Source organism: Tachyglossus aculeatus, chromosome 5, assembly GCF_015852505.1.
Source record: "Tachyglossus aculeatus isolate mTacAcu1 chromosome 5, mTacAcu1.pri, whole genome shotgun sequence".
Classification (NCBI taxonomy): Eukaryota; Metazoa; Chordata; class Mammalia; order Monotremata; family Tachyglossidae; genus Tachyglossus; species Tachyglossus aculeatus.
Genome location: NC_052070.1, coordinates 428,076 through 439,749, shown reverse-complemented (window position 1 = coordinate 439,749; position 11,674 = coordinate 428,076). Strand labels below are relative to the sequence as shown.

General features: G+C 49.6%; 1 protein-coding gene across 1 annotated transcript; it reads right to left on the bottom strand.

Annotated features, from left to right (window-relative positions):
• Positions 1–5,233: 5,233 nt before the first annotated feature.
• Positions 5,234–11,167, bottom strand: NEFM (neurofilament medium). Its single transcript, XM_038747392.1, has 3 exons — positions 10,021–11,167; positions 8,963–9,087; positions 5,234–7,362 (listed from the first exon to the last, which is right to left on the bottom strand). Exons 1-3 carry the CDS (start codon positions 11,158–11,160, stop codon positions 5,736–5,738), a joined length of 2,892 nt encoding a protein of 963 aa, XP_038603320.1. The 5' UTR covers positions 11,161–11,167; the 3' UTR covers positions 5,234–5,735.
• Positions 11,168–11,674: the final 507 nt, after the last annotated feature.

Here is an 11,674-nt window from a genome sequence, read left to right as displayed (position 1 = left end):
CATAAGCCCAACGTGGGATAGGGACTGTGTCAGACCTGATCAGCCTATATCTATCCCAGTGCTTAGAACAGTCATTGCACATAGTAAATGCTTAGCAAATACCAAAATAATAACAATAATAGATGATTTACTGAGGAGAATATTGAAATATTATTGCCATCTCTAGAGGATTTTCCCCTTGTCCGTGATGAGACTGGAGCTGTTTTCACTCTTCAAAAGTGTGTGATGGCAGATTTGGTGACATACAAAGTCTTCAACAATTCATGGCCATCTGCATATCCTCTTCCACCCTGGCATGACCCCACCTGAGGTACAAATTTCTTAAATCTTGATTGACAAGTTACAAAGCTGGCTTCTGAAAGCCTCACTTTTGCCTGAGTCATGAGGTGCTGTGACATGTCATGAGTGCAATGCTTTTTCATTCGCAGTAGGTTCGAATGCATTGGGAAGTAGTATGGTCTAGTGGAGAGAGCATGGTTGTGGGAATCAGAGGATCTGGTTTCTAATCTGACTCTGCCACATAATTGCTGTGTGACCTTGGGCAAACCCAACAAGTGCAGGCAACAAATGCCTTGGGCAAGAAGAATCTCTAAGGAACCTATCCTACTGACTACTGTAATTGTAGGGGTAGGTTAACCAAACTTGTCTAAAGCTTGAAGCTGGAACAACAACCAGTTTGTTTTGGAAATGAGTTTTTTAATGTATGAACACTGTTGTTACACTGACTGGTAATTGGGATGAAATGTGTTAGAAATAACACTTTCTTCTAGAGAATATTCAACTTCATACGAGAAAAATCTTTGCCACATTTTTGACATCACAAGCTGTTATGGAAACAAGAATTACAACATTGCTTTGTATTTCCTTGTAGTCTTTTCATCATAATTCCAGGAGTTCGACAAGGAGCCAATTAGAAGTTTTTAAGTAATAACTAGTGGGAGAAAAAGCAGTGTAGTTTAAGAGACTTAGACCTATGAACTGACTATTAGTTAATCAGTGGTAAGTAAGGAAGGAAGTTAATCAGTAATAAGGGCTTACTATGTTCAGAGCACTGTACTTAATGCTTGGGAGAATACAATACAAGAGAGTTGGTGGGCCTGAACCCTGCCCACAAGGAACTTATAGTCTCAAAGATGAGACAGACAGTAAAAGAAATTACAGATAAGGGACTTGCAGAGTGAAAGGATAAGGACATAAGTACTGAGGAGATGGGGATGGGGTGAAAAAGTACTTAAGGAGCACAGAATCAAGTGCATAGGCCACCCAGAAGAGAGAGTGAATATGAGGGTGGTTGAATAGAGGAACTAAAGGCTTAGTCAGGGAAGGCCTCTTGGAGGAGATGTGATTTTAGGAGGGCTTTGAAGGTGGGGAGAGTGATGGGCTGTCAGATATGAAGGTGAGGGGAGTTACAGGCCAGAGGGAGGACATGGGCAAAGGGTTGTTGACGAAATAGACAAGATCGAGATATAGTGAGTAGGTTGGTGTTAGAGGAGCAAAGTGGGTGCGCTCAATTTTAGTAGGAGATAGGTGAGGTGAGGTAAGAGGAGGAGAGATGATTGAGTGCCTTAAGGTTAATGGTCAGCAGTTCCTTTTTGATGTGGAGCTGGAAGGGTGAAATCACTTGAAATCAGAGTTAATCACTTCGTGAAGCACCCTTTAATGTAATGGAGGTCACAGAAATTTGAATAAGAAGGAATAAATATTGTGGTATTTGTTAAGTGCCAAGCACTGTATTACTGGAGTCGGTACAAGGTACTCAGGTCCCACAAAGGGCTCACAGTCTAACTAGGAGGGAGAACAACTATTGAATCCCCATTTTGCAGATGAGGGAAGTGAGTCACAGAGAAGTAAAGTGACTTGCTCAAGATCACACAGCAGGTAAGTGGTTGATCAGGGATTAGAACCCAGGTCTTCTGACTCCCAGGCCCGTGCTTTTTGCTATAGGCCACACTGCTTCTTTACGGAGTCAGTGCTTCCAGGACTTGGATGGTCTTGTTGGATGGCTTCCATTTCTCATTTCTGCTACATAAGTGCTGGGGGGAGTGAGGGTTATGAGTACCCACGATAACCAAGAATAGATCTAATTAAACCCTTCTTGAACCTTTTAACCTCCCTAATCTTTTCCTCTAATGTTTCACCTACTCAATTTGTCAGCAGGTACCAGCATCAGAGAGATGTTCCTTGAGTTCCTGATCAAAACCGTGCAGCTAGGCCTACAAACTGATTATGAGGCAGGGGATGCAGTAAATTCAGAATACCAACGACATGAAGCTACTCTGGGTTTCTCTCTGTCTGGAGGGTTTGGGCGACGGGTGCCTGGGTGGTGTGTCTGTCTCTGCCTCCCTGCTTTTGTCTCTGTCTTCCTGCCTATCTGACTCTGAATCTCTTTCCTTCTCTTTCTGCCTTGTCCCTGATAGTCCTAGTCACTGTACCCTTTCCCAAGGAAGCCCCACCTAGTACACTGTTTCTGCAAGAAATTAAGAGATATTTGTACTCAACAATTTCCTTTTGTTCTATTAATAATGTACAATGCTACTAATAATCTAAGAAAACAATTCTTAGTAACTGGCAGCCTTTTAAAAGTGTGACCCATGAACAAATGCATATGTGACCCATCCACCGGACTGAGCTTGGTGCACTGCTGTACATTGCTGACTTAGTGCTGTGCTCTACCTTGTACATGCACTGCAACAATGCACTCAACCACTCCCAGTGGCTTACAAAAGCACTTTTAAAGCGTTCTTTCTTTCTTTTTCTTTTTCTTTCTTTCTTTTTCTTTCTTTCTTTCTTTCTTTCTTTCTTTCTTTCTTTCTTTCTTTCTTTCTTTCTTTCTCTCTCTCTCTCCTCCTTCCTTCCTTCCTTCCTTCCTTCCTTCCTTCCTTCCTCCCTCCCTCCCTCCCTCCCTCCCTCCCTTCCTTCCTTCCTTCCTTCCTTCCTTCCTTCCTTCCTTCCTTCCTTCCTCCCTCCCTCCCTCCCTCCCTCCCTCCCTCCCTCCCTTCCTTCCTTCCTTCCTTCCTTCCTTCCTTCCTTCCTTCCTTCCTTCCTTCCTCCCTTCCTCCCTTCCTCCCTTCCTCCCTTCCTTCCTTCCTTCCTTCCTTCCTTCCTTCCTTCCTCCCTTCCTCCCTTCCTCCCTTCCTTCCTTCCTTCCTTCCTTCCTTCCTCCCTTCCTTCCTTCCTTCCTTCCTTCCTTTCTTTCTCCCTCCCCCCGCCTCTTTCTTTCTGTGCTGGGAAGGGCCACTGGGCCTTGGAGAATTGGACTCAAAGTTAGGAATATATAGTACTGACGGTAGATTGTCCCAACTGCAATTTCAGCACTTTTGTGTCACCTGACCACTAGTGATCTCACAACCTCCCAAAACACTTATGCACAGACCCTACATACCCCATTACTTAAGCACTACGTTGTGTACATTCTCATTTTCTTTTTCCTCCTATCTCTCAACTATTTCAGTATCTGTTTGCCCTGCTAGGGGGTAAGTTCCTTGAGATTAGGAACTATGCTTACTGACTCTATTGCATTTACCCAAGCGCTCAATGAAAGTTATTGAGTGATTGATTTTTTCCATTTACATTTTTTACATTGTTTTAGATTTGGAAGAATAATGCTTTCTGGAACACTTGACATATGAAAAAAATTCCATATTTCAAATGGATTATTCAAAATATTAGATGTAAACCTCCTGGTGACAAGGAACAAATAGCTACTCTTTGTCAGGTGCATTATTTTCTTCAGTCCATTTGGAGAGCTCAGATTGCACAGAGAAATAATGAATGATTCCTGAGTGGTCTGTTATACTGCACCTTCCGAAAGAAACCTGAAGGCACTCCATCAGCTCTCTCCCTCCTACTTCTCCATTCCCTTTTCTCACTACATCCCAGCTCACACTCCCTCCAGCTAACCTCTTCATTGTGCCCCATTCTCATCTCTCCCACTGCTCACCTCTTGCTCATACCTTTTCTCCTGCCTGGAATTCTCTCCCTTCAAATATGCTGGACCAGCACTCTCCTTACTTTCAAATCTCTTCTGACACCATGTCCATTGCAAGAGGGCTTCTTAGTCTGATTTATCTCCTTCCCACTGTATTTCCTCCAGCTTTTACATCAGTACTTCTGCACCAACCATGTACTTATTTACTTGGGGGAAGCAACATAGCCTAGTGGATAGAGCCTGGGCCTGGGAGTCAAAAGGACCGGGGTTCTTAACCCAGCTCTGCCACTTGTGTGCTGTGTGACCTTGGGCAAGTCACTTCACTTCTCTGTGCCTCAGTTACCTCATCTGCAAAATGGGGATGAAGACTGTGAGCCCTATGTAGGACAGGGACTGTGCCAGCCCAATCACCTTGTATCTACCCCAGAGCTTAGTACAGTGCCTGGCACATAGTAAGCGCTTAACAAATGCCACACTTACTATTATTATATTATTAGACCCACACATAGCACTTTGGTACTTACATAAGGAAATACCATACTTTTAAGCACAAACTCATCTACAAATCCATTTCTATTTCTTCCTCCTGTTTGTATATTATTTTAATGTCTGTCTCCCTTACTGGATAGAAATTTCCCTGAGGGCAGGGTCATGTTTGCTAGCTATTGCACTCCAAGGACTACAGTTCTGTGTGCTGCACACCAGGAGTTCAATAAACCTTACTGATTGATTGCAAGCTATTTTTCTTCTTAGGGTAGGATCAGGAGCACTGAGTTAAATGTAATCAGTTGTGGTATAGGACTAATTATTTTCCTTTTTCCAAATTGAACATTGGGTTTATTCTTAATTAGAGGATCTCACACTCCTTAATAGAGTCAGCATGAGGTAGGTTTGGGACATTGAACCCCTGGCCTCCCAACACCTACAGCCACTGTCAGTGGGATAAATATCTCAGAGCTTTGGTATGAAAGCTGTTGGTACTTAAGTCCAGTTCCTCAGTGGGAAAGGAAAATTATGTGCATTTTTTTGATGTTGGCTAAGTCAAGAAGTCAAGGCTTCCCACTTCACCCAGGGATTCCTTGGGATGTAGTCTGGGGTAGCATGCACTACCCCTTCTGTCTATTCACGTGCCCCCTGACTCAGCATCTCCAGAGTATTCATCCTTGTCCCAAAGTGTATTCAGAAAGAGTGATGAGGCTATTTGACTCTTTTTTTGCCCCCAGGGATCTCCAGGAGGGAAGAAGGTTTTTGGACCTGAAGGGATTTTACCCCTGGAAGAACATAAAACATCACAGAGGCAACTGGTCTTGTTTCCAATATGACCTTTATTGAGCAAGAACTGCTGTGACGTTTTACATCGATCAACTAAAGTTTGCGAACTGTGCGTGCCCACAAAGTTCCCTCATGAACAGAAGTCCATTAGACTTGCACCAGTGAGGTAAATATTATGATTCCTAAATAGCTTTCTTAAGGCTAGGAGAGTTCTGGGTTTCATTACTATTTTTTGGCTCAGTTGGTTCTTTGCATAATGCATCTTACGACCTTCCTCAGGAGCGTCCCCCTCCAACCGCTTAGGAAATTGGAAAACTTCCTCAGTACGTACATATCATGCATTTTTGAATCCCCGAAGACTGTGGAGGGAACAGACCCTGAGCTTGCATGCAGCCCCCTCATATTGCACAAAGTAAAACACGGTGTCTGGGTCCCCCCGCCCCCCTCCCCGGGAGAAGCCGCTCTGCTTTGAAGCCGTCAATCACATGCATTTTGGAGTTGTCGTATGGCTTAACCTTCTGCACTTACTCTAATCTTAGTCGCTCGGCGTAACTTCTTTGACTACAGCGTGGGAGGTGACCTTCTCTACCTTTTTACTGGATACTAGTTTCTCCTCAAAGGTCTCTTCGTGTTCCTCTACCTTTTGGGTGACTGTAACTGACTTGGTGATATATTTGGTAGCACCATCTCCCCAGTCACTGGTGATTTTTTCTACCTTTTTGGTGACCACTATTTTCTCATCACTTTTATCTCCTTTCTTGTCATCTGCTGGGCTCAAGTCTAGCCCGTTCGTGACCACCCCCTTCTCCTCCTCACCACTCCCCTTTTCTTTAGTTGCCTCCTCTTCCTCCCCACCCTCCTTGCCTTCCACGTCCCCATTCACAGCTATGTCTTCTTTGGTTGACCCCTTTGATCCCTGATCACTTCCTTCTACCTCACTCCCCCGCTCTTCTTCCCCCTCTTTGGTATCTTTCTCAGAGCCGACTTTGGCTGACTTGGTAATGGTAATTTCAGCTTTGTCTTCTCCTGCGGATTCTGTCTTCTTCTTCTCAGATGTGTCCTTTCCCTTCTCCTCCTTTTTCTCTTCCTTCTCTTCCACTGGTCCTTCCTTCTTCTTCTCTCCTTCAGCTCTTTCCTTCTTTTCTTCTTCTGCTTCTGCTGCTTTAGATTTTGCCTCCTCAACTGGAGACTTGGGCATGGGTGATTTAGGCACAGGAGATTTGGGTGCGGGTGACTCAGACACGGGTGACTTGGATGTGGGCGTCTTGGACGTGGGTGTCTTGGACACGGGAGGCTCTGCCACGGGCGATTTGGCCACGAGTGACTTGACTGTGGGCGACTCAGACACGGGAGACTTGGAAATGGGTGTCTTGGACGTGGGCGTCTTGGACACGGGTGACTCGGACACGGGAGACTTGGGTGTGGGCGTCTTGGCTATGGGGGACTCAGACGTGGGTGTCTTGGCCCCAGGCGATTTCACTTTCTCTGCCTTTTCCACTTTTGCTTCCACAATGACTTTTTCTACTACAGCTTCTTTGTCACTCTTTTCTTCAGTTTCCTTCTCTTCCTTCGTTTCAGCTGCAACCTTCCCTTCAGCTTCTGCTTCTCCCTCTCCTTGCTGAGCCTCCTCCTCCTCCTCCTCACCCTTCTCACTTTTGTCCTCATCCTCCTTCTCAGAACCCCCTTCCTCAGCTTGGTCTGACTTTGCACCCTCATCCTCCTCTTCCTCTTCTCCTTCCCCCTCTTCTTTTTCACCTTCTTCCTCACCTTCTTCTTCTTCTCCTTTGGTTTCTGGTGCAGACACCTTCACGACAGCTTTTGTTGTGGCCACAATTTCTTCTTCTCCAGGTCTTCCTCCCTCCTCTTCTTCCTTCTCCTCCTCTGCAGCCTTTTCCTTCACCTCGATCTTGATAGAACTCACAGCCAGCTCCTTTGCAATTGCTGCCAGGGCGACATCCATTTCTGACTTTTCATCTTCTACCTTGGTCTCTTCTATAATTTCCTCCACAAATTTATGCTGGATCTTTAGCTTGGGAGGCTCAATTTTTGTCTTTTGTATCTTACTAGATATTGTGATGGAGGGCTGCCTGTGTGTGTAGATAGGTCCAGTGATACTTCCAGAAAATGTGCTGAATCTCGTCTCTTCACCCTCTAGGAGCTTTCTGCAGAAACGATCCAAGAAAATGGCATGTCACTCAGGGGGCCCTTGGAGTTTCACTCCAACCTGGTGGCCCCCGTGGCCAAACATCATCAGTAAAATTAAAAAGGCCCTTTGGGAAAGGAGGGTGAATGCAAATGATGCTCAGAATTGCTGACCTCATCCCTGGGAGCTTTCTCTAGAGATACTGAATCAAATTCTTCCCCTTCACTGTGTGCCTGAGAGTAAGGCAGACATTTAGAGGTACATCAATGTTAATGGTAACATTAAAAGACATTAGTCTTTTAGACTGTGAGCCCACTGTTGGGTAGGGACTGTCTCTATATGTTGTCAACTTGTATTTCCCAAGCGCTTAGTACAGTGCTCTGCACACAGTAAGCACTCAATAAATACGATTGATGATGATGATGAATGGTAATGGGTGGAATAAAATCTCCGTGGTCTTAAAGACCTAAGAATACTTCCAAGAGAAAAAAAGCCCTTGCCATTCTTTCTTCTTTTGGGAGGAGTATAAGAAAGAGCTTCTGGGCAGTGAATATTTGCACTGGGAAAGTGGCTATCACTAGATTTATGCAAGGGAATAGGTAGGGTAGACAACTGCAGATTGATATTTAACTAGATATGAAAATAATAAACTTGTGCTATGTAGTGTGCAAGGCATTTATTCCTATTCTTACTTTCAATTTGTGTTGATATCATCATAGAGGCCTAGACTTTCTGAGACCGTAATGTAAACGTGAAAGATAAGTCTACATAAATATACCCAACTGTAGGGCTGGTGATCCAGTAATATAAACATTCTCCAGCTGAGGAACTAATGTGTCTAATTCACTATTTTGGTAGGGTTTTCTCTTTTAAAGGTAGTATGGCTGGAAAATTGAGGAATTGCTTAAAAGGGATGCCAATCAATTTTTGAGTGATAAATGTTAATTGGCCAGATGATGGCAATAGCAAGCTATAGTCTCTTCCCCGCATCAAGCTGAGAACATAACAAGGGAGGCGGGGGGACTCTGATGCTCCTTCTTGGCTCGGGAATAAAGTGCCCAATCTGCACCTCAGCTGGGAAGTCTTAGGAAATGCCTTAAATTGCTTCGTGTGGGACAGGGACTGCGTCGGACTTGATTATCTTGTATCTACCCTTAGCGAGTGCTTAACAAATATTATTATTAATACTGTTAGAATTCTTGTTATTGTTATTCCAAGAATAACTGAAAATCCAAAATCCTTTCATTCAACTGCAGCCACATGTTAAGAAACAAAATTTAAAGAAAAAGCCAAGCAACGGAAACAAAGCTGTCGACACCCCAACTGGGTTATTTAGCGCACTGTCCCGTATCTGCCTTAAGGCGAGGGCAGAGGGTATGGAGCAGACGGCTCCTTTAAAGAATGCATCGATCTGTAGGTAGTTGGATGACTTTGTTAGGGATTTAAGAGGTGTTCACTTTAGGATGTATTCGGAATTGGAGAAAAGCCCCAAACCCAACCTAGAAAAACTCTCCCAGGACTGAAGAGGCCAGGCTCTCACTTCGTGACGATGGCAAGTGAGACGTGCCTCTGCAGTGCGCTGACTATTCTGGGCGCGTCCGCAGGTTGGGGGACTGTACCTGTAAGCTGCGATCTCGATATCCAGAGCCATTTTAACGTTCAGGAGATCCTGGTATTCGCGCAAGTGACGGGCCATTTCCCACTTGGTTCCCCTCAGCTCGTTTTCCAGCTGGTGAATGGTGTCCTGAAACCGGCAAGAAAGCATCCGTAGAGTCAAAAGCCCCCGCCCGTCGCACCCACACCCCGCCCCGCCCTCCCGCCCCAGCCGGGAACCTTAGGAAATGAACAGCCCGACTGAAAGAAACCCAAGAACCGCTCGGGACTCTGAGTCTGGGCGCTTTTCCTTGGGCTTAGAGACTCAGACCAACTCCCAGAAAAGGCAGGTTAAGCATTCGGAAGTCGGTGGGAAGCCGGCTCCCCTTACTCACAGCCCACAGACTCTCTCAGAGTTTAAAGTGCCTTGAAATTGGCATGCAAACCCGAAACGGTCCAAGATGGGTGAAGAGATCAGTGCCGAATTCAACCATCAGAACACAATGTGAAGTCTGGGGGAGGGACTAGGGGAGAGTGGCGAGGGACTGCGCAGGTTTCGGATTTGTAGCTTCCACTTCGGAACCCCGTTACAAAGTTTCTCTGCAATTGCTTTGGCGGCAGACGGCAGCCAGGGACCGGGGTGGGACGGGTGGCGAGGGGTAGAGTGAGTATATGTGTGTGTGTGTGGGGGGGGGGGGGGGGCGGCTTGATGGCTGGAGGAGCAGGGGGAAGGCAAAGAGAGGGCTGAAAGAGCCGGGGGCCGGAGGTTGGGCTGGAGGGGCGCGGGAGTCGGGGGCTGGGATCGTTTGCGTGGCTTAGTGTCAAGAGCCCGGGCTTGGGAGTCAGAGGTCGCGGGTTCTAATCCCGACCCCGCCACTCGTCTGCTGTGTGACCTCGGGCAAGTCACTTCACTTCTCTGGGCCTCAGGTTCCTATCTTTCAAATGGGGATGAAAGGCGTGAGCCCCTCGGGGGACAACCCGATGACCCCGCCTCTACCCCAGCGCTTCGAAAAGTGCTCGGCACCCAGTAAGCGCTAACCGGACAGCGTGCTGACGACGACGACGACGACGACCCCCGCCGTACCTGGTAGCTGCTGAGGTCGTGGTTGTGACGCTCTTCGATGTCGTTGAGCTGTCGCTCCAGGGACTCCTTGGTGCCCCGCACGGACTCGAGCTCGATGCTCTTGGACTGCAGCTGACGGCGGTACTCGGCGATCTCCTCCTTGGCGGAACGGATGGCCTCCTTGTTCTGCTCGGCCGCCTCGGTGAGCTTGGCGTAGCGGCCCCGGAACCACTCCTCGGCCTGGTGCATGTTCTGGTCCGAGTGGGTCTCCAGCTGGGAGCGGATCTCCCGGAGCGCCGTGGTGATGTCGGTCTTCAGGAAGTCCCGGCGCTCCACGGGCACATGCGACGCCTGGATCTGCGCCAGCAGCTCGGCCACCTCCTCCTCGTGGTTGTTGCGCAGGAAGGCCACTTCGTCCTGCAGCGACTGGACCTTCTTGTCCAGCTCCACCCGGACCATGGCGGCCTCCTCCACGTCCTTGCGCAGGGCGCGGATGGCCGCCTCGGTGTCGTCGCGCAGGCGGGCCTCCTCGTCGAGGCGCTCCTTGAGCCGGTGGATGTCCTCGTCCAGGTGGTCGGCGTCCAGCTGCACCTGGGCCTTGTCGTGGCCGGCCTGCTCCAGCCCGGCGCGCAGCTCGCGGATCTCCTGCGCGTAGGCGTCACCCAGCTGCGCGCGGGCGGCCTGCTGCTGCCGCAGCGCCTGGATCTCCCCCTCGATCTCCTTGTTCTGCTGCTCCAGGTAGTGCACCTTCTCGATGTAGCCGGCGAAGCGGTCGTTCAGGCCCTGCAGCTGCTCCTTCTCGGTGGCCCGCGACAGCCTCAGGTCCCCGGCGGCGCCCCCGGCGCCCCCGGCGCCCACGCCGCCGTTGAACAGCGAAGTGGAGCTCTGGCTGAAGTCGAGGCTGCTCTCGGCCGAGCCCAGCACGGCCGAGCCCAGCACGGCCGAGCGTTCGAACGCCGCCCGCGGCCCGCCCGGCGCGCTGCGCTTGTAGGAGGACAGGGAGGAGGAGGTGATCGCCGTGCCCGACGAGCCCCGGGACCAGGACTGCGAGCGGAAGCCGCTGGACGGGGACCCGCTGACGCGGCCGTAGCCGGTCCGGCTCTCGGCCAGGCGCCGGTAGGCGGACGGCGCGCCGCCCAGCGCGTCCAGAGAGTAGCTCATGGCGGAGGGCCGGGCGGGGGGCGCGAGGCCGGAGCACTGCTCTGCCCGCCGCCGCCGCCGCCGCCCTTATATAGCCCGCACTCCCCGGTCCCGGCGGGGCGGGGGAGGGGGGGGAGGGGGCGGAGCCCTGCCGGAGAAACCGGGGTCCACGTGGGCGGCAGGGAGGGAGGGAGGGGAGAGGGAGGGAGGGGCGCGGCCGGTCCCGCCGCTCGGCTTCCGCTCCCTCGCCGGCGGCCCTCCCCTCCTCCTCGCCCCCCCTCCCCCTCCCACTCTTCTGCGCCCTCGCTCCTCGCCCTGGGACCTCCTCCCACGCCTTCCAGTCACCCCTGCCTACTCCCCCCCTCCCCCACCCCTGCCACTTGGAGGGGGGCAATTGTTTTTATCTCCCCTTTCTCTTGGCCGTCTTCATTCTCTCCTTATTTTCCCCCCAGCCATGCACTCTCTCCTCCCTTCTTCTGCCAAATGGGGCCACTCTCCCTCCTTTCCTTCCCCTCTCCTCCTCTTTTTCCTCCTT